At 42.3% G+C, this 25682-nt stretch overlaps 1 protein-coding gene across 1 annotated transcript in view; it reads left to right on the top strand.

The window, feature by feature from the left end:
- T265_08326 (hypothetical protein) overlaps nucleotides 1-10389 on the top strand; it is a gene marked incomplete at both ends in the record, with an annotated part of 33313 nt that extends 22924 nt beyond the window's left edge. Inside the window, 3 exons of the mRNA XM_009174092.1 lie at nucleotides 1186-1257; nucleotides 9379-9452; nucleotides 9900-10389. Coding sequence (XP_009172356.1) covers nucleotides 1186-1257; nucleotides 9379-9452; nucleotides 9900-10092 — 339 coding nt within the window. The remainder of the gene's footprint in view (nucleotides 1-1185; nucleotides 1258-9378; nucleotides 9453-9899) is intronic.
- Between the last annotated feature and the right edge of the window lie 15293 nt (nucleotides 10390-25682).

The raw sequence follows: 25682 nt of genomic DNA, 5'->3' as shown, positions 1-25682 counted from the left end.
TGTATTGTGTCTATGTAGGCTATATATATATATATATATATATATATATATCGGCCACTGGTGTATTCAGTAGCTGACTCTCACCAACCCAACTGATCGGATGAGCAATAGGGCAAACACATGTTTAATGGTCGATCAGCTGAACATACAATCTTCTCTGGCAGTACCTCTTTTGAATGTCGAAGGGTGACCCAGTCCCCTTTGCAACGTTTTCGCGAATTCCTCGTCAAGCTGAAAACCAATTAATTTGTCAGCTAATTAGATTATGAAATCCTTGACAGAAGAACTCCGCTAAATTGAGATGCGTCGTGTAATTGTTGGAGACTACAAGCAACCTTCATGAAGGTTTGGAGATACTTTTCGATACGACAAGATACAGAGTCAATGACAGGCCTTCACCATAAACTGGGTAGTCCACTGTGCAACCGCTCTTAGAAGCTTGAACCAGTTCTTAAATTCATTTTTAAATTATTTTTCGCCTGTATTGATCAAGCTCGACAGTTGCACCATCTGGTGTTTATCAGTCGTTCAACGTTGAATGCTATGATGACGATAAATGTGAAACGCCCTTTCACCTGATGGTATTGTGGTCTATGGACCGTGGCTTACGGGTTCAAATAAACATACGCCCTCAGGCTTCACCAGACGTTTTGCTGTGTTACTCTTAGTTTCGGTTAGGTGGGACGTCTTGGGGTTTTCCATAGTGTTTTAAGCTCACTATGTCCATCGCTACGCATAAAACTAGTGCCTTTTGCTACGGCTTTCTAGTGACGGTTGTCAGCATTATCGAGATGAACAACAAACCCGTCTTCAACACAACTGCCTTGTTAGTGAAAGAATTTAACAGTAAAAATACGACTGCGAAACAAAATCTGTACTAGGGCCAAGTTATCACAACATCCATACAGTCTGATAAAGACTCATCGTAAAACCGCCGTTGGGTTGACTGTGAACAACACTCTTCTTAACCGAGCACAAGATGGTCATTCTCTGTATACCCCAATCTTAATTTCACGTGACAAACAACGCTGTTGTTTGCAGACACTGCTACGTCATCATTAGATGTAGAGTAAGTCCCGTAGTAAACCCGGAAACTAGCTGTGCACATTTCGACATCTTGCTGCTCAACACTTTTCTCGAGTCCGAGTTCTTCAAAGACGTATCCAATATTTCTTTCTGTCACAGGTATACGGTTGGCTTCCCGATTTGGCCAACGATACAGTGTTTCCAGAAGCCGCCATCGGGTGTTATGGTCAGGTAAGCGTGCTATCCACGAAATGGATTTCAAACAAGATGTGCAGTTGTAGTTTGGTTATTGAACAGAAACTAGGTCGATGTTTTGACACTGCTTGTCTGTAGTGATACGGTTAACATTGTTTAATTCTGTTCACAGTATGGATGCAACTTCTATCATTGTCTAACATCCGGTTATAATATTTCATACGCAAAACTCAACCTCATAAACAGGATATTATCCCACACAAAATATCACTCGTTCCGAACCAACCTAGGTGTGCAAGTAACCACAAGACTAAGAGTGACTGACTGTTCCATTTCACGGTGATGTCGATATCGAATGAACAATCTAATCCCAAAGGCGTGTTCATGATAAGCCTCAAACAAGAAATTATCATTACAAGGCCCTTGGTCTACCGGCAGAACTTTCTTTTAGTGAACGTTTTTGTGGCGGACACTGGTAATTGCTTTTAAAAGTGCGTCGGGAGATTCACGTTATTACGGAATCTGTAACAGCTGCTCCAGGGAAAGGAGTACTTTACTGCTGCATAAATTCCGATAGTCTGGCGAAAGATGAGTTCACTTCCCAAATTCGGAAGGACGAGGAAGCGTTTGCCAACCTATGACCTTTGTGACACTGACGTGGCATCACCTTGACTGTCAAGGTGTACAATTTCATGGTCCGATCGGTCCTACTTTATGGATCAAAGATGTGGCCGCTGCGTACAAGATACCTCTTAAGGCTCTCTCTGTCTGCCCTTTGGTGCCTCCGTAGCGTTACGCTGGTCTTGTTGGAACACCGAATCACTAGTGCTAAAGTACGCCAGATGGTCTTCGGGAAAGTCCGCTCTCCACCAACAGACCAACTGGTCGCGCTGCACAAGTTACGCTGGTTAGGCTATGTAATATTATACCGGGAGACCGTTTGTTCTGATCAGTACTCTTCGCCCAGCTTGTTCGATGTGTACGACGAATGACGGTCAATCCATGACCGGTAGCAAGCCACAAAGGCCCTTACTGTCTCCCGGAATGGGGACAGTGGGGCTAGACAAACCAGTGGTTAGTGATCCTGACAGATATGATTGTGTCAGGCACCCAATTTGGGTTTTCTACCAAATTTATCACCTTCACTATGTAGGTCTCAATCCCTGTCATACTGGGCAAACAAAAACATTTGGTGTCAATTAACTGATTGGACCATCGCTCCCAACACGCTGTTCTCAGTCCTTTATTTTCCTTATCTCAGTTGTGACAGCTGAAACCACTGGATCTCGGTGAATCGTCTGTGACCTGAAAAAAGGAAAAGAACTGTAATCAACAAAAGCTACCGGTTGTCCAACTTGACGCAGTGTATGAAAGTTTTAGGCTTCAATTAGCAATAAATTCCTTGAATCTAACAAAGAATTATTTGATTTATTTTACCGATCCAAGGCTTCAATACGAAACCACAGTTAGGTGACTGACGGCTAAGTGAATTAGAACTCCTGTGGAGGGGTGAGCTGTGAAGCAGATCAATACTTCCCGGTTGCCCAGGCTGAGAAGGTTGTTTGGTTGATATACCTCATTTTGAGTATTTTTCCCAAGCGCCTAACTCGTAAGGCAGACGGATGATGAAGGGTTTGTGTGTGAACCGTTGTCTCTGACTGGAAAGTGTGAACCTCTGGACAGCAGTTGTCAGAGGTTCTATTAAGGGACTACTTCCGATGCCAGCAACTGGACTGTCTAACTCATTTGGTGGCAGAGGGTTGGCCTGGCCCGAGGATGTCGGAAGTTGGGCATAGATATCTCACTTCGAATACGGCTGAACACGTTAATGCCTTTTTGACAGCACCGGACTCTTGGATTTTAGGATTATTTCGACCGTATTGTGCAATGCGCCGGCGGTCACGACCAGCCGTCGGACGATCGAAGTGTGCGATCTTTTCTAACCCGCCATTTCTCGGAAGCAGGAAGCATCACTACTTCCACCAATATTGAGAGAGTGGTCGCTTGAGGGAAATTCCTAACTGCCTCCACACTTTTATCGCGAAGGAAAGTATGGTCTCATCTTTAGGCCGCCTCATAATACGATTTTTTTTGTCATAATACGTTTTTTGCAGCAACGGAACTCGTCTTCTTCATCGGGCTACTCTCTTTCGGATTTTTTGGCATAGCTGTACCTCAAGGAACTGAGTTTTAGCCAGTGTGACCCGAAGGAATATTGCCGCATTGAGACCCAACGACCACGGCAAGACAACAGCTTTAGGTTGGTAGGAGTACGGTTGAATCAAAGACAACCTCTCTTCACTCTAGCATTGATATAGAACTCGGTAGCTATGGCTGGGCGTATGCATGCGCAGCCTCTTCTCCCAGGGCTACAAGCATTGACGAATTCGTCCAGACGGCCAGTGTGACTTCAGAGGATTCAAGTTGTTCTCCTATTGAATAAATCATCAAGCAGCGTGGTGGCTCTGTTCACGGAATTCCATTCTTGTGGCAACCATCAATTTCAAATCCCACGTCGTTCCACGGGAAGTCTTTCTTCCGCATGTCAGACCTGAGTCGGCTGGTTAATTTGCAACACAAAACCCTGTCTAAAGTGAGAAGTATGTGATCCAGTGGTAGTTTTCGGCGTCTTCCGCCGACTTTTTCTTTATACAAGGGAGTTATATCACCTCGTTGGAAATCTTGCCGGACGTTCTCCGCCCATCAGATTGCATAGTGAATGAAGAAACGCATTTTATACTATCTTTTAACTTCGCTTAAACAGGTTTCTGTGTAAGCCCTCCCGTTTCGCTGTTCCTTCATGTTAAGGGTGGTTTGTGGTTTTCTGTATTATCGCCAACGTAGGTATACCGAACAGATGCATTTTCATTGCTTTCTGAGTAATCTGGGTTATATATCTGTCGGGACGTAGAATTTGAGAACCCGGGTGTGGTAAGCTCTTGGTCATTTTGGTTCATATTTAATAAACTCAAGGTAATTAGTGGATTTCCTTATACCATAGATTTCCTCCAAATCGGCGGGAAATCCATTGCGGTAACAACGATCTGCGTGTTGTTTGAGTTGTTTGCTTCGTTTGATCCACTATTCATTCAATTTCCTTAGGTGTTGAAGAAGCTTCGCCTGGTCGTTCTACTCTAGTTTATTTTTGCAAGTACTAAACTGCACTCTTCAATCGGCTGAGGGCATTTGTTACGCGATCTCACTTCTGGTATTGCTCTGTTCTAATGGTATTCAAGATACATGTCCAAATATTTGTTCATGTTTGACATCACTGAGTTTCACGTGTGCTTGAGAGCTGAGTGTTCCCTACAAGAGTTATGCTAAATTCCTATACATTTTCCTGAATCTTCAATCTTTTACATCCACCCTTATTGATTCTGCGCTTGGTGTATGCCGTAGCGGTTCTTCAAGTTCGATACGTAATTTACTGCACGCCAGCGCGTCGTCCGTGTTACAATCAACTCCACACATCACGGTTATGGTCAGTGATTAGTGCGGTCTTTCTGCCGAGCGATCATACGGTAGCTAATGTGCCGTGTCCAATCCTCATCCCTTCTCTTTCCAACGATTTTTGCCAGTTTCAATCTCACAGTTTCAAGCACCTTCTTAGTCGGTAAAAGAGGTACGAACCATTGCTTGCTAGGTTCGAGGAAACCATATCCATCTCGTCACTGTAGACACGAGCTGCACATGCTGACACCTCTGAGTAATTTCATTTGGAACATAAGCCAATGCAGTTAGGTTTCACCCTGTGTCCTCATGTTCATATGTGTGTTAAATTGAGTGGTCTCTATTGTGTTGCGATTTATGAAGATCTAAAAATTCTGATGTGTGGTGAAAAACCGGGAGGCACTCAGTGCGAGTCGGTCACACCACTTATCAGCCGTTCGTGGCTGAACAGTTTAATCTTCACCCACCAACTGGGAGGTTGTGAGTTCAAATCCTCTGAAGGGTCAGGAGGTGTGTATTGCTGGTGGAACATCTATACAATGTTTTTCGGTCTTTTGGCACAGACTGGCTCTACTTACAGGGTGAAATCTCAAACGTGGGCTATAACTGTTTATCAGATTTAACTATCTTGGTACATAGTTGAATTGGCTTGACGCTTAGCCCATAGATATTTTCTATTACTGGTTTTCACCATCGTTCGATGCTTCAAGTTGCGTTGCGCTTCTGTTGGTGGACTGGATCCTTGGAGGTTTGCAAGTACAGGCTGAGACCAGTTCTCTTACAACACACTGTGTGTTCGGAGCTGGAGATGCCATAGTGTGGCTTGGAAAGCTGAATATTTAACTCCATTCGACGAGCTGATTATTTGTTTCATATTTCCTGATGCCACTGGTGTAATCCACGCCTCTGGAATGGCGAACGATTAGGTGGGATGATCTCTCAACGTGTTTGTCCATGTGGTGCTGTGTTTCTCTTTGGAGTGTAATTTTGTGCAAGTGAAGGAAATTTAATGAATTGTGCTCAATCTGGTCGGGCAGCCACTGTTAGCGTTCAAATTACACTTATACTGGCGCTTTAGAACACCCGTTTACAGGGACTCATCTCGACTAGCTGGTCTAATAAATTTTCTCAGTGAGAGGAGCTTACCACGGGCGAAAATCTCCGGTGGATATCCACTGAGTTCTGCTTCTTTCGGTGTGACAGTCCTCTTGATAATCTGTGATTTCTTTCTTCCAACTTGATTTACGACTTGTCTTTGGAAAAATATCTCTCCCTAACATAAGGCTCCCTTTTCAACATATGTTGTAAAAGGGGATCTATGCTTGCCTTAAGAATAGATCCACACATTCACCGGTGAGATAGGAAATATATACCTCTGCATATCATGCACTGAGGTGTAATAGGTTGTCTTAAGAATACATATAATAACGAACTCCATTACTCCCAAGTGTTCAACCACCGGAGAGATACAGTTTGCCATGACTTACAGTAAGAAGAGTTGCATCATTCCTGGAGTCATGTTAGGCTTATTCCGCTATTCGCTGTATGTTCGATTTTCCGACAACCTGTTATTTACGGCTGATAAGACAGCCCACAGTCTGAATGTATTAATTGGTCGTTTCGATTCGGCCTTATCTTCATTGTGTTTTGTATAACAATGTACTCATTTCATCGCCTGGTCGATATCGGCCACACGAGAATGGCATGAAAAAAACGAACCCGATCAATCGATCGCATGTGACCTCTTTAACCATGTGTGCACGTGTTGCCATTTGACTTGTCAACAGCGGTTCCACTGACGTCAATTGAATGACATTTTTTGACACACTGTGCAAGCGCGGTTTTTGCCCGCTTGGTTGTTTTTTTTTTGTGTGGATCACAGTGCGTTTAAGCAACAGAATGGTCAAAATGGATCCGCAGTTTGTTTCGTTTGAATAGCTTTTACCAAAGGTCGCACACCCAGTTTGTTTAAATATGCCATGCCCTTAGATATTTAATCATTTTCTGTTTTATATGTTACGCACAACCTGCTCCAGGGATGGTAGAACTGGAAGCTTGCCTAGTACTCACTATTAGGTCTCACTGCTTTGTTCATAGACCCCACGCTCGTTCCAGTTAGGAATTATTAAGTTCTTGTTGTGATGTACATGGCGTTTTCCATTCATCCTGTTGGTTCACTCGTAAAGAGAACGATTCAGAGATTTTTGTGGCAGAACCGATGGTCGCCTTCATGAACTGGAATTTTCGGCAAGCTATCTGTAGCCTATATGTGGTGTAACTGATGAAACCAAGCTTTTTGCAACGGTCACCTAATTGCGGTCGCTTTATTTTCCAGAAGTCACATGAAAAATGACACTTTTTTCCTGATTTTATACTCTGGTGATGCCACTTATCCGAAGGTGTATGGGCATATTATTGATCGTAAGACCTTTGTTAATGATGAGACTTGTAGTAACTTTTATAACAAGACTAACTCAGCTGTGCTAGAGTATATCAGGTATTCGTTTTCAGTATCAGCCAAATTCGCATTTTTGTGCATTATTGATCGTGGCACATCCGTTCGCCGGCATTTTGGTACTGTTTGCTAAATCCGTCAACCGCTCCCCATTGATCGTTGTTTGATACACTAACACCAGCGTTTCACTGCATGTTTGTTTGAAGCCTCAGGTACTCAGAACAGAGCCGGAATACAGTAGGGTCTGTTGCTAGCGTACCTCGACCAGTTGTCGTGCCCACGACCATAACACTTGGTCACTCAGCTGGGATGGAAGCTGACGCTACTATCATGAATTACAGGAGTGTATTGCAACGTTTCCAGTTAGATATAAGGACTCCATCTTCAAAGACGAGTCATACCCACATGTCTCGAATTTTTGTCAATATCTTCCTTGACATACTGCATGCAGAATTCAGAGTTGTGTCACCACCAAGTTGAACGATCATAGAATTTACGGAATAAAATCCAAGTGAGCGCCAGGATTTTTGGTCGGAATTTAGGACAGTGACCTAATAATTGTCTTTGAAATTGACCAGAGACGCCGCAGGAGCTCGTCCCTCTCCAAGTCAATAAACATGTTTCCGCCGGTTTCCCCGTACAGTGCCTGAAGTAGCAGACCGTTTGAATTATACACGCTGAAAGCGCACAAGGTTTATTCCCTTACAGCTTTCGTCTTCGTTTCGGTACTTGAGCTTTGTGTCCACAGGTTCTTATGGTGCACATGTCGGCGTATTAAAAAGCGACACAGTGTTAAGTGCTTGGTGGGGTTGTCAGCGCTGGAGTAGGAAGATCCGAACTACTGTTACTTGAATTTGCTTTTTAGATAACTAGGTAAGAATGCGCTCGAACAGTGCTACTTAGGTTACTCCTTTCGACGACCCGAACTTCGGGTTGAAGGCATGTTTAAGTTTCGGGTAAAATCGGAAAGCACTTGAAAAAATGTTTGAGGATAAATTGCATTCCTTTGGTGCGGCTTGCTATATCTGACTTATACTATCCTTGGATTGTAGGCACGAAGGATTAACCTGGTAAACACACCTTTAAAAGAGGTAATGGGTTTCCCTGTCTAGATTTTATCATTCAGTTCTTTTCCTGCCTTCCAAATGGTGCAGAGAACGGTGTACGTCTTCAATCAATTGGAAAAAGTTTGAACCCGAATGGGAAGTCTTTGTTTCAGAAGAGCTTGGTAAACAATTGGTAGCTTTTATTTGGGCAACCCTTCGCTTTTGACACAAAAGCTTCATCAGGCCAAGTGAGCAGGTCACCAAATTGGCCAGGTTATAAGACAGACGGGGAACCAATCAGTAAGTCCTATACAAACCAGATCAGTGTTGCGTGTCAATTAGTGGCTCTTGTCGGCTAGTGTGGGCGCCAAAATCTTGAATTGATTGGTTGGAGGGGTTCCAAATTAGTCCCCGATCGCTTTTCGTTCCTTAATCTTCCACTTCAAGGTGCTTCATTTGATGATTCACCTCGGGTGCCACTGTTGGATTTTCCTTGGTCTTTGTGGGGTTGTGAGTGCTCCGACAATTTAGTTTGAGGGAGGCTGAGGTCAAGTGGATTTCAGATGATGACCACTCTTCCTTCTGATTACCGCACACCAAAACGTGTCAGCTCGAGTGACCCAAGACCGTTCTCCCCATGCTAGCCAGTTCCACGCCTTCCATTCTGTTAACACTGGGAAGCTTGGCGATTTCTACCGCCCCGGTGATCAGTCTGTGTGACGTGAACCGTAGTCCTCGCCTCAAAACCTCAACAGCTTGTGACTTCAGGTTGCAGCGTCGACCATGTTGCCTGTTTCAGACGAATGATTAGCAACGATTCTCTTCGGTTCTTTTATGGCAATATGTGACGCCTTTCTCACATATTGTTTTGACCTGTACAACGACAGGTTTAGTTGTCTTTACACCGGTCGGAAACAACGTAACATCGGGTTACTGATTACTTAACGGTGTGAATTTATTTTATTCACTGAGTTCTCGTTCCCCAAGAATTGCAGTGTTGTTGAGCACTATGAATTCTTGAATGTCAACAAATCATTGCGAACACTTTGCATAAGAAGGGGGTTATTTCATATACGTTGTGACTCGTCAGCTACCCGCAACGAGTGTGTATCCCACCCACATGCAATCAGCAGCCTTCTCCAGAAGTATGTTTTTCAGGTATTGATTATTTTCTCTAAAGACCTCCATCATTGCTCCGCCTTTCAGAACGACATTGCCAAATTCCAACTGGGCGATCCGGAATACTTTCCCCAATTAGTTACTCCAAGTGGAGAAAAATAGTAAGTTAACGCCACGAATTATGTCCGTTTTTTCCTTTGGAGACCATTTTTAAACTCAGCATAGTCTGTACTAGTTTCATAGACTACTTTGCATTTATTATACATGTCTTCTTACAGTTCGTATTTCTCAGAGGTTGGAAGGTGATCGTGTGAGTAGTCCTCAAAATCTGCAGTCTTGGTCAAGCTTCTGCCGCCAGAAGCTTTCTGCTTTGCGAACCTTAAGGTTTTACAATAAAGCCATAAAAACCACTTTCGCGCAATCGAAATCCATCAACGCACCAGTTTACCCAAACACTCACCCTCATTCTGACTCTAACAGACAACCGAAGCCAGACTTAACCCATTGGTCTAGACAGTTCCTCACTGTGTTGGGGGATCCTTAGGTTATTTGCCTTTAATCCTTTTGCGAGTCATATATTGTTTACCTCAATCCCCTTCCCTTTGCAGTGCTAAGATCCCATCTACCTACTTTCCGTTCATTGGACAAGCGGGCTATCAGGCTCCCCTGGCTGCCGTACGGTTCCCCAACATAATGAAGAACACCGTTGTGTTAGTCGAGTGCAAAGTCTATGGCCTGGCGGGTGTGGACTCTGAAGTGATGTTTGAAATAGCTGTTGATGGGCGAAAGTCGTTAGTCTAAAGCCAATCCTCTGAATGATCGTGGCCTTTTTCAGTTCCTCAATGTGATTCGCCTCCCCACACTTGAGCCAGTTTGTGCGGATTACTACCAGCTATATAGTTTTACAGTCAAAATTTCAGATAAACAACCATTTTTTAATCATCACTTGTGAAGCTACTCAGATTACTCATGGGCTCAGTCAATACATCCGTACACTTTCCCGATAGCTGTTTCGCAACTTTCATGAATCTTCCATAGTTCCAGTTCGGAATACACCTCGTTTTTCTCTATTTCTAATGTAAGGCACCAATAAACTCCTATTTTAATACCATTGTCTTGATGAGATTTGCTTCAGTTAACGACTACACAAACAGGGGGGTCGATTCACCTGTAAGCCATTACAGCAAGAAGTTATCCATTTACATGGTATCAAGCACTAATTTGGACAACTCAAACGTGGCGCAGTGGAAATTCGGGTGAGAGTGAGAAATGAATTATGGTGTCCAGTGTTTTGCTGAGTACACAAAATTAACTGAAATTTCTGAGTTCTTTGCCAATCTACAAATTGATGAGGGCTGTCCATGCTCCTGGTTAATTTATCACCATCTTGTTGAGGTGTTGTTACACCGATTTCTTCATGATTTTGAGTTCTGCTTCACTGAATGGGAAGATCAGAAACGAAACCTTGTCCACTTTCGGTCCTACTATTTTGCATGTAGTACCCATGTTTGTAATATTGCTTAAAACAAACTGGCCGCTTCGTCGCCTGGCTCACTTAATGCCGCATCATGATTGGCGTTGCCATAGGATGTTGTTCTGCGTTGTTCTGTGCCGTCACTCGAAGAGACGGAGAGATAACATGCCGAGAAGGAGCCTCCTGAGACTATATCACTGCGATGCCTCTTCATAACACGATCGCTGACACCGCCTGTGATGATCATTGAGGCGCTTAACTTAACTGTTTGATTTAAATACCCGAGAAAAAGTTCGCCGACCGTCAGTTTCCAAAGCAGTAGTTATAGCATTTGCAACTTAGATTCTGGTCTGACTCGAGCCTACAAGTGACATTTTCACCGACGAGTACTGCCCGATTGCTTCCATACTGCTGAACTTGCAAGGTAACTTCAGTAAATTCTTCTAAACCCACCGATTCAGTCGAATGATACCACATTTGAAATTTATTGCTTACTCAAATCTGGCTGTACGATTCTAGATTCACATATCTTTCGTTTCAACAGCCCTCCTATCCTGAAGCATTTATCTTGTTGAATCCGAATCAATGAATGGAAGCACTGGCTACGAGTTTTCCTCTTATCAGAGCTGATTAGATGTCCTTGGTTGCGCCAGGATTATGATTCCGGATGTCTGGTATGCGAAGCTAGTGTTAACGCCGCTTAATGAGCACATTCTGGAAGCGCCTGAATTATCACATTAAACAGAGAATTCAGTTGTTATTGTACCTGGGATGACAGCTACATCTTTCGGTTGGTTCTTTACTAAGACCGCTCACATATAGTTGTCAGCGTCACGGTGATTGTATGGTCTATCCTAACTGACTAACGTCGAGAGTATAGTCACACACGGAAGTCGCTTTCATTCTCTCTTCATCAAAACTGTCCACTCTGCTTGCGAATTCCCCTACCGTACGACAATTAAGTATGAATGACCACATCTGTCTGTAGTAACGATGTGGATGATGAAACGACATCATATTTCAATACGTTCGAAAAGATATTCTTGAACCTCCTTTTCAAGAGGTTTGATGAATGGCCTTAGGTTACCATGTTGTTCACATTTTTTTACTTGTCCACTTCATTGAAAACCCTCACTCTATTAAGGTTTGAAGCACAATTCACTGATTCCTTGAGTTTTAGCAGGATTGTCTTGCGCCACTTTGTGGAATGCTTCTCTTTGCCTTCAGTCAATCAGATCGAAGAAGTTCCTGCGCAGTATTTAGCGACACCTTGCAAAAAGTGACTCACCATGATGGCCTCTTTTTTCACAAGCAACTCTTAAATTACGTCAGAAATGCATTGTAATCCTACACTCGTATCACAGACTGAGTTGCTTTCTAACACAAGGATATGGTTCACATGGTTCCTTTCAAAAACCAGCTTAGTCATACGCATAGATGGTCAACATTCCTATCTCTATGCAGTCCGTAGGCTAAACGAGTAAAGAAAGACGAATCGGGATTTCGATGGTGGAGATAGGTAACCCAGAAGAACAGGCTGAATAATGTGACTACTGTGCAGTGTGATCGAATCCCCCACAAAAGAGGAACCAAAGTAAGGACTCTGATATCAGTTCATTTTTTCACAGGAACTACTCGTTACGCTGTTTTTGTGTTTTGTTCGTCGGTTTTCTACCATGAAACTCAACAGGGGAAATGAAAGCTACACTCCCCTTGGACTGACTATTGTTTTGAAACCATTTAACTATATGAAACTGCTAAGTGTGCATTACTTCCTTGTGATAATTATATATTATCCGTTAGCAAATACAGGATGTTGCAACGAAATCAAAATAGAACGTTTCACACTCCTGGCACTGTAAGGTAACTATTGTCTTCGGCGCCCCCGAAGCGATCTGACCTTAGAGTCAAAACCAGTGTTTAGCTTGCCTAAATATCTTTTTTGAGCATTGATTTTTCAGGGTGTTTATGTTTTTTACCAAAATTTTTCACGTGATCCAGCTGCAATGATGAGGAAAATTACACATTGATTTTCTCTAGTCGTGGTTGAAACGTAAAGGAATAATCCTGCCATAATATAATATCAGCCACCTAGATTACACAGTAGTATGTACTCCAACAAAAAACGGCAGCTGAGTACTCTGATGTGAAGCACTTGAAATTGGAATGGTCTCAGTACCTCATTTTTTGTACAGCCCCACTATTCGGATTCGCAATCCTACTCTTGCTGGGGCTAATGTGAAGAAGGATCTTCAAAAGGCAGGACAGTCGGTTTCGTTGAGGGTAATTTTTCAGTGAAAGTTTTCCACTTCAAAATATTATTTATTATATTATTATTATATTATTATTATGTTTTTACCGGGTCAAACTGATGCTCTTGGGGTTGGTAAAACTCCTCAAAAGTTGTTCGGAAAGTATCTAGCTACATCCTCATTCTTAAAATTTTACATTCGTATTATCCACCAGTGTGCCATGCAATGCTGGCGTCAACAAGCAGTCTATGTACGACAGTGATACTGCTAATAAAGACAATAACGGTAGTAAGCCGATAGTTGATTTCAGAGGGAAACATCAACATCATACATTCTTGCCGGATACCGTATTACTGCCATCTGTGCTGACCCATCATTGTAACCTTACGTGAAGAAATCCAACCTGAAACCGATCCACATGAGTTAGGCTGATATTACCGAATCCTCAGTTTCTGGATGTTTCTCTGTCCCTGTGCATGGAATTAACTGATCAAAGTTTCTTGTCGCTGTAGATGAGTTGGAAAGCCTTCCAAATCAATCATTTTTCACCTGGTCACAACGGTTTCTCTGTCCTGCTTTGCTCAACTAATGAAATAGTCTGCATTATGTGCATATTGTCCTACAACTCAATGATCTCATTAAAAGGCTGTAAATACTGAAATAAAATAGCCAGTTTGTCAAAAAGCTCCAGTGAAATGCTGACTCCATCTCGTCAGCCGTCATACCCAACTGAATGAAGATAATGTGGAGTGAAATTTCACACATAACGGCATGGCATTGTGCTTAATCGATCCGATAAATTCCGCTTTATGGAATATTCCTCTACAGAGTTTTGTGTGCAGACAGGTTGTCATGACCTTGACCTTGGACATTTCACTGCATGCGTGCTTTTGGTTGGATATATAATTTTCTTTCTGGTTTTCGTATTGTATGTTATGGCTACAACTGGTAGTCTAGTAGAGTCGCGTTTCAAAACAAAAAACGGCAGCTGAGTACTCTGATGTGAAGCACTTGAAATTGGAATGGTCTCAGTACCTCATTTTTTGTACAGCCCCACTATTCGGATTCGCAATCCTACTCTTGCTGGGGCTAATGTGAAGAAGGATCTTCAAAAGGCAGGACAGTCGGTTTCGTTGAGGGTAATTTTTCAGTGAAAGTTTTCCACTTCAAACTATTATTTATTATATTATTATTATATTATTATTATGTTTTTACCGGGTCAAACTGATACTCTTGGGGTTGGTAAAACTCCTCAAAAGTTGTTCGGAAAGTATCTAGCTACATCCTCATTCTTAGAATTTTACATTCGTATTATCCACCAGTGTGCCATGCAATGCTGGCGTCAACAAGCAGTCTATGTACGACAGTGATACTGCTAATAAAGACAATAACGGTAGTAAGCCGATAGTTGATTTCAGAGGGAAACATCAACATCATACATTCTTGCCGGATACCGTATTACTGCCATCTGTGCTGACCCATCATTGTAACCTTACGTGAAGAAATCCAACCTGAAACCGATCCACATGAGTTAGGCTGATATTACCGAATCCTCAGTTTCTGGATGTTTCTCTGTCCCTGTGCATGGAATTAACTGATCAAAGTTTCTTGTCGCTGTAGATGAGTTGGAAAGCCTTCCAAATCAATCATTTTTCACCTGGTCACAACGGTTTCTCTGTCCTGCTTTGCTCAACTAATGAAATAGTCTGCATTATGTGCATATTGTCCTACAACTCAATGATCTCATTAAAAGGCTGTAAATACTGAAATAAAATAGCCAGTTTGTCAAAAAGCTCCAGTGAAATGCTGACTCCATCTCGTCAGCCGTCATACCCAACTGAATGAAGATAATGTGGAGTGAAATTTCACACATAACGGCATGGCATTGTGCTTAATCGATCCGATAAATTCCGCTTTATGGAATATTCCTCTACAGAGTTTTGTGTGCAGACAGGTTGTCATGACCTTGACCTTGGACATTTCACTGCATGCGTGCTTTTGGTTGGATATATAATTTTCTTTCTGGTTTTCGTATTGTATGTTATGGCTACAACTGGTAGTCTAGTAGAGTCGCGTTTCAAACTTCGTAGGAGATGAAGCCGAATGAAACGAAGTGACATGTAGTCCCGTGCCATTCACGGATTTTCGTCAGCACATTATTCGGTTCGGTTACTGGAGCTGAATTTCAAGTGTGTGCTGGTCAGACTGCAAGATACCGTAATGCGTTCAGTCGAGTGACTTGCCCTTATCAATCCAGTAGCCCTTGTTTTATTCACAACCACATACTTATCACAGTGAGAACGTGTAAAAAAAAGTTACGGCAACGGGTACCCTAAAATCCAAAGTAATTCCATTCTATATTTGATAAGAGTCTGTGCAAAACGAAGCCACTTTCAATATGGACGGCAAGAGTATGGCGAACAGAACGCAACCTATCTGCATGCTCTTAGCTACCAACATTCTTCTGGACGTCATGTATGCTAAATGACCGATTGACCTATTCGAATGGCAAACTGGAAGACAAAGAGTTCAACCCAATTAGTGGGAATCCGTGCGCGCTTACATGTTACATGCCTTTGAAGCCACGGATCTCATGCCAAATTTCACCAGCTCAAATCAGTTTAATGTTTCGTCTGGACTGCTTGAACGTAGTGGAGCAAACTGTTGAACGGCCTCTCATACCGAGTTAATCGTAGATCAAATAAAGTGAACCAAGTTAAACAGAGAGGCAGTATAGAATGTCGGTCTCTCATGGCAAAGTGGCTGTTCCCTATAGACTGTATCGCAAAGTAGATCCGCCAGAATTGTCTGCACATTTATTCACACGTTTCTTCGATAATTCACAAGTTCCATTCTTGTAATACACTTCTTTTCGTATGGTTTTCTCCAGCAACCTGATGTTGATGTGAGTACGAATACCTCTCTCGCAAGTGGAGCTAACCTATACCAAGAAACTACAAACCATTCTGTGCTTGTTTTCTTTAATCTTATTAAAAATCAACAGCAGTGTGCACCTCACGAAATTCCAGGAAAGTTCGAGCTCGCGGGATCCCGGCTAGTCGTTCGGTCACAAACGTCTCTTCAGATATGTGGTTAACTCGCAATTAGACAGGATATAGCGCCGCTCGTCTTCCAGTCACAGGATCCACATCACATGGTCACATTTTGACTGGCTCCTTGAACGACTGCATTCTTCTCATCGATTTAGAGGATCATCCGACTGCTCGCGAGTGGTGGAGTATTGATAAAAAGGAGTGTGAAGTCATCCATCAGACAGTCCGAATAGCCATTTTGATCACATCGCAGATCCTCTTCACAGATTAAACGGAATTCTTCCCTAAATGTCTAGCGGCGTTTGTGATATCCTAGTGAAGAGCCTCACCATTTAACTTTTAGGAAATTCGTCAGACGTCCTGCCGAATCCACGCTCATCCAAAAATGGTAAAGGGGCAAATAGTGAAGACCAGATCATCAAGTTTCTCACTCAAAGTTCAAGTAGACTTGCTTAACATTCACTGGATGCTTTAAGAATTATACTTAAATTACGAGCTTGTCTCAAAATACGATGCAGGTTGCTTTGGATGACGAACGCGGACCTGAATGCACCTTCAGAGTTTGCGTGTAAACCACAAGGCTGAATGCTTTTGCTGCGTAAATGAAACTCTCAAACTTTCGTTCAGTTACCTGTTTGACAGCGCGTCCGAAACTATGAAAGTCGTGAATTATAAACTCCGCNTTCCAGCACTATTGGGAAGCCCCAATGTTTTATCGCGTTCGCTCATGGGGGTTTTAGTAGCGTTTCATTGAACGTAGCTGCTGGTGCACGTTAAATGTTTAATGAACGGCACAAATTGAAAAACTTTCGACTCAGTTAATGATGACACAAAATGGATAAGGATTTGGTAATCTTGGAAACCCACAGTCTGGGCAAATGTACGAACGGAAAGGATGTTTTTGAAGCTCGGTATTTACACTGGCGTCCACCTACTGTCTGTTCATCATTCACGGCACTCCTCCGTTTTTTTGCTACTCGTTGCGTGAAGGACTTCGAAACGTTTGAGCTTCAAAAGGTTGTTTCTGAATTCACCCGAAACCTGTGCATTTTTTATTCTAAATAGGCCCCGTATATTTTAACAACGGCATCGGTGCGCGTTTCGGGAGTGTCCTGCACAGTGCATCTAAACGAGAACCTTTGTAACTGCCGAAATGTTGCGTGTTAGCACGTACTTGCCCCAGGACTCTTACTGAAAGTCAGTCGCCGGTGCAAACAAAATGCGAGACATAACTATGGACACAAATCTGCATAATATTCTCCAGAAACCGCAACCGAAATCTATACACCCATGTTATAGGGCATCCCTTTCCGAATAAGCTTCGTCTTTTGAAACCCTTCTAAAAGAGTGCATTATTCACGATCCTGTGATCCTTACTGTTGAATAGATTGGTAAGGTACCCCGTAAGTGCGGACCAACCTTTTCTGGAAACGTCCCTCTGAAAGCAGAAAATGTAGACACTACTCGCAGGGGTGAAAATGAATTTGCAATTTAGCGAAAGGGTTTGGTACCAAGCCGTTCACCTTAAACGGACAATGACGATATAACAAATTATGCTGTAGGATGGAAACATTTTGTTACTTCATAATTTTTAGGTCCAATCCATGCCAGTCCATTAATGATTGAGAATTGATTACAATCATTTGTTATGGCAAACTAGTGTTACGATCCGCTGTTGCGTCCGATTAGTTAACCTGCCCTGGATAGAACGTTATCTGCATATGGATGGCAACCTCCTCTGTATTTCTTGTGTTGGACACATGAGAATGCGGCTTCGTACTTGAAGAATAGGCCATGTAAGTGTCCACACTTATCCAAACAACGGCGTAAACACGATGTGTTTATTTCGGCTAGTACCGAGGAGGTAACAATCAACAAGGTCAGAACAGAATCTCGGTTTAGTACATTTGCCAAGGCCACTTCCTGCTTGTGCACTCTGCAGCAAAGGGTTCAGCGAGAGGACATGGTATGTTTGTGTCCTCCATCACCACTTGAAGAGCAAAATCTATCACTCGTGATAGTCCCACTTTAGATGGAACTTTTTCTTCATATGGACGGTAATCTCCACCGCATTTATCCCACGTTAAACCAATATAGGTCTCAAGATAACTTGATGTAAACTGAAGGGATCCCGCTTATTCAAACTCTGGAACGAAAGCTGAATTTTCCGAAATACCCTAACATGGAAGAGACATTAGAGAATTAGTGCAAAAATGATGCTGACTTAAGAACCTGGGATGGTGTACACCTTAAGACAAACCAGCAAGACGGTAAGATTTTCTCTGCCCCCCTCCCTACTCCAGAGGACGACCAGTCATCCATCAGCTGGAGAAAATGATGTCAACCTGTGTACGTGTAAACAAAATCAACTTTTCCGCCAAACTTCTGAAATCGACTGCGCAGCTTGTAAAAGATTTCGATTAACAGAGACTCCTTGGTGAACCGATATCTGGACATCAGAATTGGGTCCTGCCGGCGTAGGTTTAATGCTTTGAAACATCATAAACGAGAGATTCAGCTGGGTTCCGGGTGAAACTCGCTTAAAAACTACAATGGTATGCAAATCGATGAATTTCGCTAATTTAGTGGAAGCGGTTAGAACAACACCAACCTTAGATTTCCGGGATATTCAAATTACACTGCCAAGTTAAAATATTGCACTTCCGTATTCTGGTAGGATGTGTTCACATGCGGAAAGATATGCTACAAGTATTGTCAAAATAGAAGTCTCTGAAGTACCGTGAATTCTAGGATAGGTTAAACTTAATGAGGAATCCAAGAATGTCAGCAACGACGATGGAATGGGTTAATCCAGCTGAGATTCAAAAACTGCAGAGGAGTTTTATACCACTTAGTGAGTGTAAAGATTTCAATGAAATCCGTTCCAACATGGCTGATACAAACGCACGCCTTGGACCTTTTGAATATCAATACTGCTTGAAAAAAGTTTAAAGCACGAATCTAGTATCTTGTCAATGGCTGAGGTTCTTATCTTTCTTATTAGATTACGTGCTTAGGCCGGATAATTTTTCATACATCTTATTCTGTTCTGCCTACATCAGAATCAGTCAAACATCGGACTAAGTACAAACCCGCTGCATGAGTCCAAAAGATTACACCTGTCCAACAAGTTAATCAATTCTGCATAACGAATCTGTTTCAAGTACCCATGGTTGTAAACATGATCACAAAACCATGCTATTCCCTGACCAAAAGAGCGACTCCAGTTGACATCGTTGATCATCTTTGTTGCTCACAGACTAGAAATGAAGACAAAGGAGTAAAGAACAAAATTCTTGCAGTCTTTTACTCACGTTTACATGATAGACAGAACGGACAGAATGTTCGGCCTGGTTTAATGTGTTACGTTCGGAGGTACTGTGTTATTAAAATAGTATTGTTCTGGACGGAGAGTCACATCCACAGCCTATAATGCCCCAGTGTGAGAGAACTGTGTCCTGGAAAACTCTAACAACGATGTCAACATTGTTGATCAGAGTCTCCTTCCCATTTATGATCAGCGGTAAATTGGGTGTGATTGGTAAAAAATATCACATGAAATTTACTGCCTCGTGTCCACTTTTTATCCAGGATTTATCAGGACCTACAAGCTCAACTTTAAGCCGCTGAAGTAGCACCAAGACAATGAATTACAATCGATTTTATCAGAGCTGGCTGCGTGAACTCCGGATGCCATATTATCGACATCGAATTTGTGCGTGATTGAGGTGAAACAAGATGGCCAGCTTTGTTTCGCAGATGACATCCAGTCTTGCAGCAGTACGCTGTTTGAGACGTAGCATGAAGGACACTCAGACACTCGCTGCTCCTCTCCTAAGCACTAACATTCCTCTTAGTCCTCCTAGTCATGAAACTTCCTATCGGCTGTGTGCTTTTGGTAGGTTATTGGATTGCTACGCAATTCTGTTTGCCCGAAGGAACCGCGGACTCAGAGCCGTTACTATAGCGGAGAAATTTGCAGAGTTGTGGATGTTCTCGAAGCTGGCCGCTAATAAACATAGGGTGCATGGTTAAACATGGAGTGTACAACTCCATAAGTTCTCCAAAAATACAGTATTTCTGCCTCTAAAAACCGCCTTGTCAAAATAGAAGGGATATACTTCACCATCGCTCTGTTAAACTCCAGTTCACCTTTTTCTACAGAAACCGGATGGCATAACACAATAAGCCGGTGTATACACGTTCCCACAAACATGTGTTGACCAAATTCACATATTTTTGTTTGTTATTTTACTGCTTGACCATAAATGAACGGATCATGTCGTTTCTATAAAAAATCAACCAAACACGTTCGACAATAAGTAACGGAGTTTGGACGGAAATTAAGTTGGGCCAAAATCACTTTATACATTCTTCAATAATAATTCTCATAGTGAGGATTACTAAAAGAAAAATTGCACTTTGTTTGAAAAAGTGTTGCATTACTTGTCAATAGATGCGGTCGTGAAGGGTACTTCAATAGGAAGGAATATACACCTCTGTAGTCACTACGGAAAACGTAATGAATGCACTTTGCTCGTACTTCTCACACTCGTAACACCCACGCAGCGGGTGTTTTGTAACCTTCCTCAAATTTGAGTGCATTCAAGTTGTATTCAAGAGATTCAAAGTTGATTAGTATAAGCCGCGAGGACACTATAAATAGTGAATACAAGTGTTTGAAGAATGTGCATAATTATGCATTCACACCACTGGCCTTGGAACAATCCTTCTACTAAGTAGTCTACATCGAGAACGGCAGTACATCATTCGGGTTTCTCACTCAGCGGATCTCAATAAGATGCTCTTGTCCTTGGCCATGCCCGGATATGAACCGCTGACATGTGGCATGTGAGGTGAGAGGGTTCCGCGGATTGCGCCTTGCGGCTTTTCAACATAGACTCGCTTCACGTGCAGGAAAAAATCTCTGTTGAAAATTCTCAAACTTACGCTGCATATCACCAAAAGCCCTTAGAGGGTTTCTAGAGTCTGTAGAGCTAACTGACTGATGAGCTAGTTGATCGACAAAATAGTTAGCGCGTATTATTCGGGATACTGATCAAACTATTCCCACCTACCAGAGGTAATTCGGATTCTCCAGGCGTTCGGTATTGGACTGGTGATATCACGGTTGCCTCATATTTCTGATGCCCAAGTTCACATCCAGGCGGGTTAATAAGACTAAAAATTCAAGTACTTTGCTTCCTTTTTTGGCACAAACCAAGTAAGGACAAGAGGCAGGCTGTTTATAAGGAAGCATTGTGAGTACACTAGTTTCACTATGATTCCATACATCATGCATGTGAACGAAGGTTGCATTTCATCATCTGGCATGAATAAGCTTTCGTGTCAAAACTGGAGAGTTGTCCACCGAGGAATCCATCGACGGTTTACTTAGTCTTTCTGAAAATATCCGATCATGCTGTGTCCTTCGTATCCTGAAATAAATATTCTAAGCAAACGGAAGATACTCACACCCAAATTTTGGGAACCAAAGTTTGTTACTTGGGCTGACAGTACCCAGAGTGTAATTATTGCCATGATTGTGTGTACCAGTGTCAGGCCTAAAGCTGAATTTCGGGTCACTCGTATTCCACACAACATTAAGGTCTGTCAAACAGATAAATTACGTATCTAAACCAGACGGTAGTTTATGGGTTCCTTTGGTGCCAGCTCAAGTTTTTTCTACACTGGTCTCTGTATCCAATAGAGTTAGTTGATTTTTTTGCATAGATTAATCGCTTAACACACTCGCGACAAGTTAGGATAAAGCAACCAGCTACCGTACACACCCTCTCTCTCCGCCGTCTATTGGGTCTGATGGCTTCACTGCGCGTGATATTGAGAAAATACCCTTTACAAGGTTCTGTGCTCTCTTTCTGGTTTTTACCCATCAAACCTCTTATTATTGTTCCAGAATATCATCCAACTACTTGCTGAAATAAACCCTTATGAAGGCAAAGTCCCATACGTCCTACTAGTCAACAGACTAGGGAAAATTTGCAAACTCATGGCTGCATCACATTTTCTATGCTGCAGGAAAATGGTTCAGAATGTTTTTATCGCATTGCTATTGGAAAGATGAGCTACCTAAAATAGTGGTATGAATTGAAGAAACTGATTTCGGCAAATGCACTCATTCAATAAATTTGGTTTTCATGGGAGACTCAAGTGAATCTCTCGTTTATGCTATTCTTGAACTGAACACAAAGGTTGCCTCATATTTTACTTAGTACGATATTCAATATATCACAGTATATTTTCATAAATGAGACTACTCGCAAGGTTGCTGAAAACTCTTCGACAGCCCACGACCGGTTTCCCCCTTCTTGAGGCTCATCATGTAAACGCAGTCCTTTAATTTCCGTCAAACTTATGTCCTATTTGAACCCAAATTTGACGGATTTCGACAAATACACCCACTTGCAACTCAATTTAGTTTCCACGGGAGACTCAACGGATATTCTATGACGATCCGCTCGTGTTCCACATTACGTAGACCACACTGAACCTCAAGTAAGAGCACATCGATCATAGCACACCTCGACTGTTCAGTTGAATAATTAGGAACGTGCTTCTCTCGATCAAATAGTGACTCTTTAATTAGCTTGATAGTCCTCGATTCTTCAAGCTGATCATCCAAACTGTGTGCAGACTGTCCTCAGCTATAGAAAACTTTGAAACTCATATTTTCATGAATGAATAGAGCAATCGATCATGCCTGTTCGTTTCGTTCTGTTCCGCAACTGTCTCGTTTGCATTGGTATGGTACTCAAGGGACTTCTGTAGAGAAGCATGGATCACAGGCACGTAGGCTGCACCGACGAGAGTTTTGTAGTTCTCAACCTTGAGAAACATTTGTTAGAAAACTTGACCTCCGGATCCACTTGTTCCCTTATTCCAATAAACTTTAAGCTAGTAGCTTAGTTGTATTTGATGGTAGTGCTGAACTGACTAAACTGACCTACTTTGAGCTTTACAGTATGTGTAAAACTGCCCTGCTGCTATATATAGGCCTGGACTAAGGTTTCCTCATAACTCGGTCGTACTCGGGAAGTCCCTTCAAAAGCACGTTGAACCATTACCAAAAATACATTCTCACCATGGAATCAAACGACGGGAAATAAATTCTGTTAGAGCTTTTTTGAACTAGACTACTTTGATCCTTGAACACCCTATCTACAGAGGCCTATATAAATGACACATTTCTTTTGTGAATAGGTCATCTGATGGCGGTGCGATTCCTTAAGTAGCGAAAGTAGTTATGAATCATAACCTGTCTAAAATAGTGAGAGGGTAACGACTGCGTTAGAAGCATTTGGTATGTTAGACTCGTGATAAATCTTCTGGTTGTTACTGAATTTTTAAAAAATATCACACGACAACATGTTTTGGGAGCTTGTTCCGTCACCAGTTCCATGTGGAAACAAAACAAATTGCCGCACACCAATCTACAAGTACAGGTTGAACACACAAAGCAAAATCTGTCGCAAACTGATGTTTAGTTATCCTTTCCAGAAGTTACTGTTTGTTCACGTGATGCTGCAACTAAATATCCACCCCGAAGCGCCAAGTCATCTGTGCTGTGCGTGAACCGATTAGTGTGGTGTCTCATCAGTATTTTACATGTCAACAAGGGAGCGCTAGACAGTTATCGTTAATAGCTAGCCTTCAAACTGAGTGAACGCTGTTTGTTTATATTCCACTTTGCAGGCATGCGACAATGTATGGATTTTATATCGGCATGAATTATACGCTCTACTTCATTTATCATATCCTGAGGACACTGATAAAGTTTCTTATGGTTGTTTGACTATATTAACCACCCACGCATCAACCTTATTGCGTGCTTTTAGTAAGTGCTAGAAACCGTTAGTATTTAGGACGAGTAGTATGGCGGTCAACGCTTTTTGAAACCTGATAAACCCCCCCCCCCAGGTAGCGCATTACAGTTTCCGTCCTTTTTGGGACTCATTCTTTAGGGGACTCCTTCTGGGACTTGTTCAACCGCAAGTTAGGTTGGCTTTACGGTGAGACTCAGTCCATGAAAGCAATACGTATTCCGCCAGCCACAAAATTAATTCTTGGATAAGTGCAAACACCTGAGCTGAACTACGCATAGTTTCAATGACAATTTATCATTTTGCTCTCAACCACATCTCGCGATGATCTTCCTTGAGGGACTGACTGTCATTAGGCAAATAGAAACTGACAGCTCACCATGGTGTATAAATAGAAAAGGCTAAAGATTGTGGATAATCTCGAGAAACTGTTGGTTTTGGTCAGAAGCCCACACCCAAATCTCCGTCCTACATCACGCATCTGTTATCACTACGCAATTTACAGAACATGTACTGAGCTATAAATGGTAACCTTCTTGTGTGCAACTTGAGCGAATTATCAAACCTCCCAAAACTGCAATTGAGACTAAGGACAAAATGAGGACAAAAATTAAAATATCAGCGCAGTCAATTCCCCAGCAGAACCTTCGCTTATAAGGGTCTTCTGATGGCGATCCGAGGGAAAGGTTTCTTCATAATGCGGGTCTTCTGTGAAGTCCTTCTGACTGGTAGTTCCTTATTCTTACACCAAAGTAACCAGTCGTCTGCGATTAGTAGAAAAATTCAACTGTAACAGCTTTCGATGCCTAGTTGCTATACCATCGAAGGAAGTACGAGGGCTGAGGCTTACCCAAGCCTAGACAGGAGTAGTCGAGATGCGGATGTTGGATTCGAACCACCGACCTTTCGAGCGGTAAGTTCGCGCCTTAACTACTAAGATTTCTCGGTGATTATTGGTCATCATGCGCTCATGTCTACAAGTTCACTCGGCAGTGCTACTGCGTTTTCACAGAACAATTAACTTGAGCGACCATCTGCTACAATAATAATCAAGGAGCGTAGTTACAGCGTCTGATCTTGCACACCTATATTGACCGTATTTTGCGCAGTCGATCTGCATTTGTTTTCGAAAATGAACGTAGGTAGCCCTTGGCGCGATAAACTGGTACGCAGTTCCATCAGACAAACTGTGTGAAATCAAAGTGTTTCAGTCCATCTTTCAAAGAACAAGTTGTACACGCACAGTGTAAAAGTGAACGTTAATTGATTCAATTGATGCTTTTTTAACGGAAAAAAACATCATGACCTACGGATAACGAATGGGATGCAGAACAGTCTAAGAAAAAAATAAGTGAATTTTGCTGACTCTACTTGCAATCCACAGGAAAATGGACCTGGTAGTTTTTTCGTACATCCTGGTTACCTACTTCCAGCCCAGTCAGAATCTCGGGGCATATAGACATATACTTGCAATACTAAATCACTTGCAAATGTAAGTGTGGATTCTGTTTCCAATATCACCATTTTATGGAATTCGTCGTGGTAGATGCGCTAGTTTTCATGCCAGTGAACTGGCTACTTCAAATGCGTTTGCAAAAATATATGTATGAATTCCTAGAGGTCTATCTTACAAATGAGCCAGTGTGGGTGGTTGACGTCCGGCAGGCTGAGTATGAAAATAATCACAGGAATAAATATCACTAAAGTTATCTCTCGCTGATACTACACGTTCTTGGACGTAGCAGCCTGATCAGTCGGTCTTCTCGAGCCA

Source organism: Opisthorchis viverrini (genome assembly GCF_000715545.1).
Source record: "Opisthorchis viverrini unplaced genomic scaffold opera_v5_215, whole genome shotgun sequence".
Taxonomy (NCBI): Eukaryota; Metazoa; Platyhelminthes; class Trematoda; order Opisthorchiida; family Opisthorchiidae; genus Opisthorchis; species Opisthorchis viverrini.
Note: the sequence above shows the minus strand (reverse complement) of the source record. Positions and strands in the feature narration are given on the sequence as shown.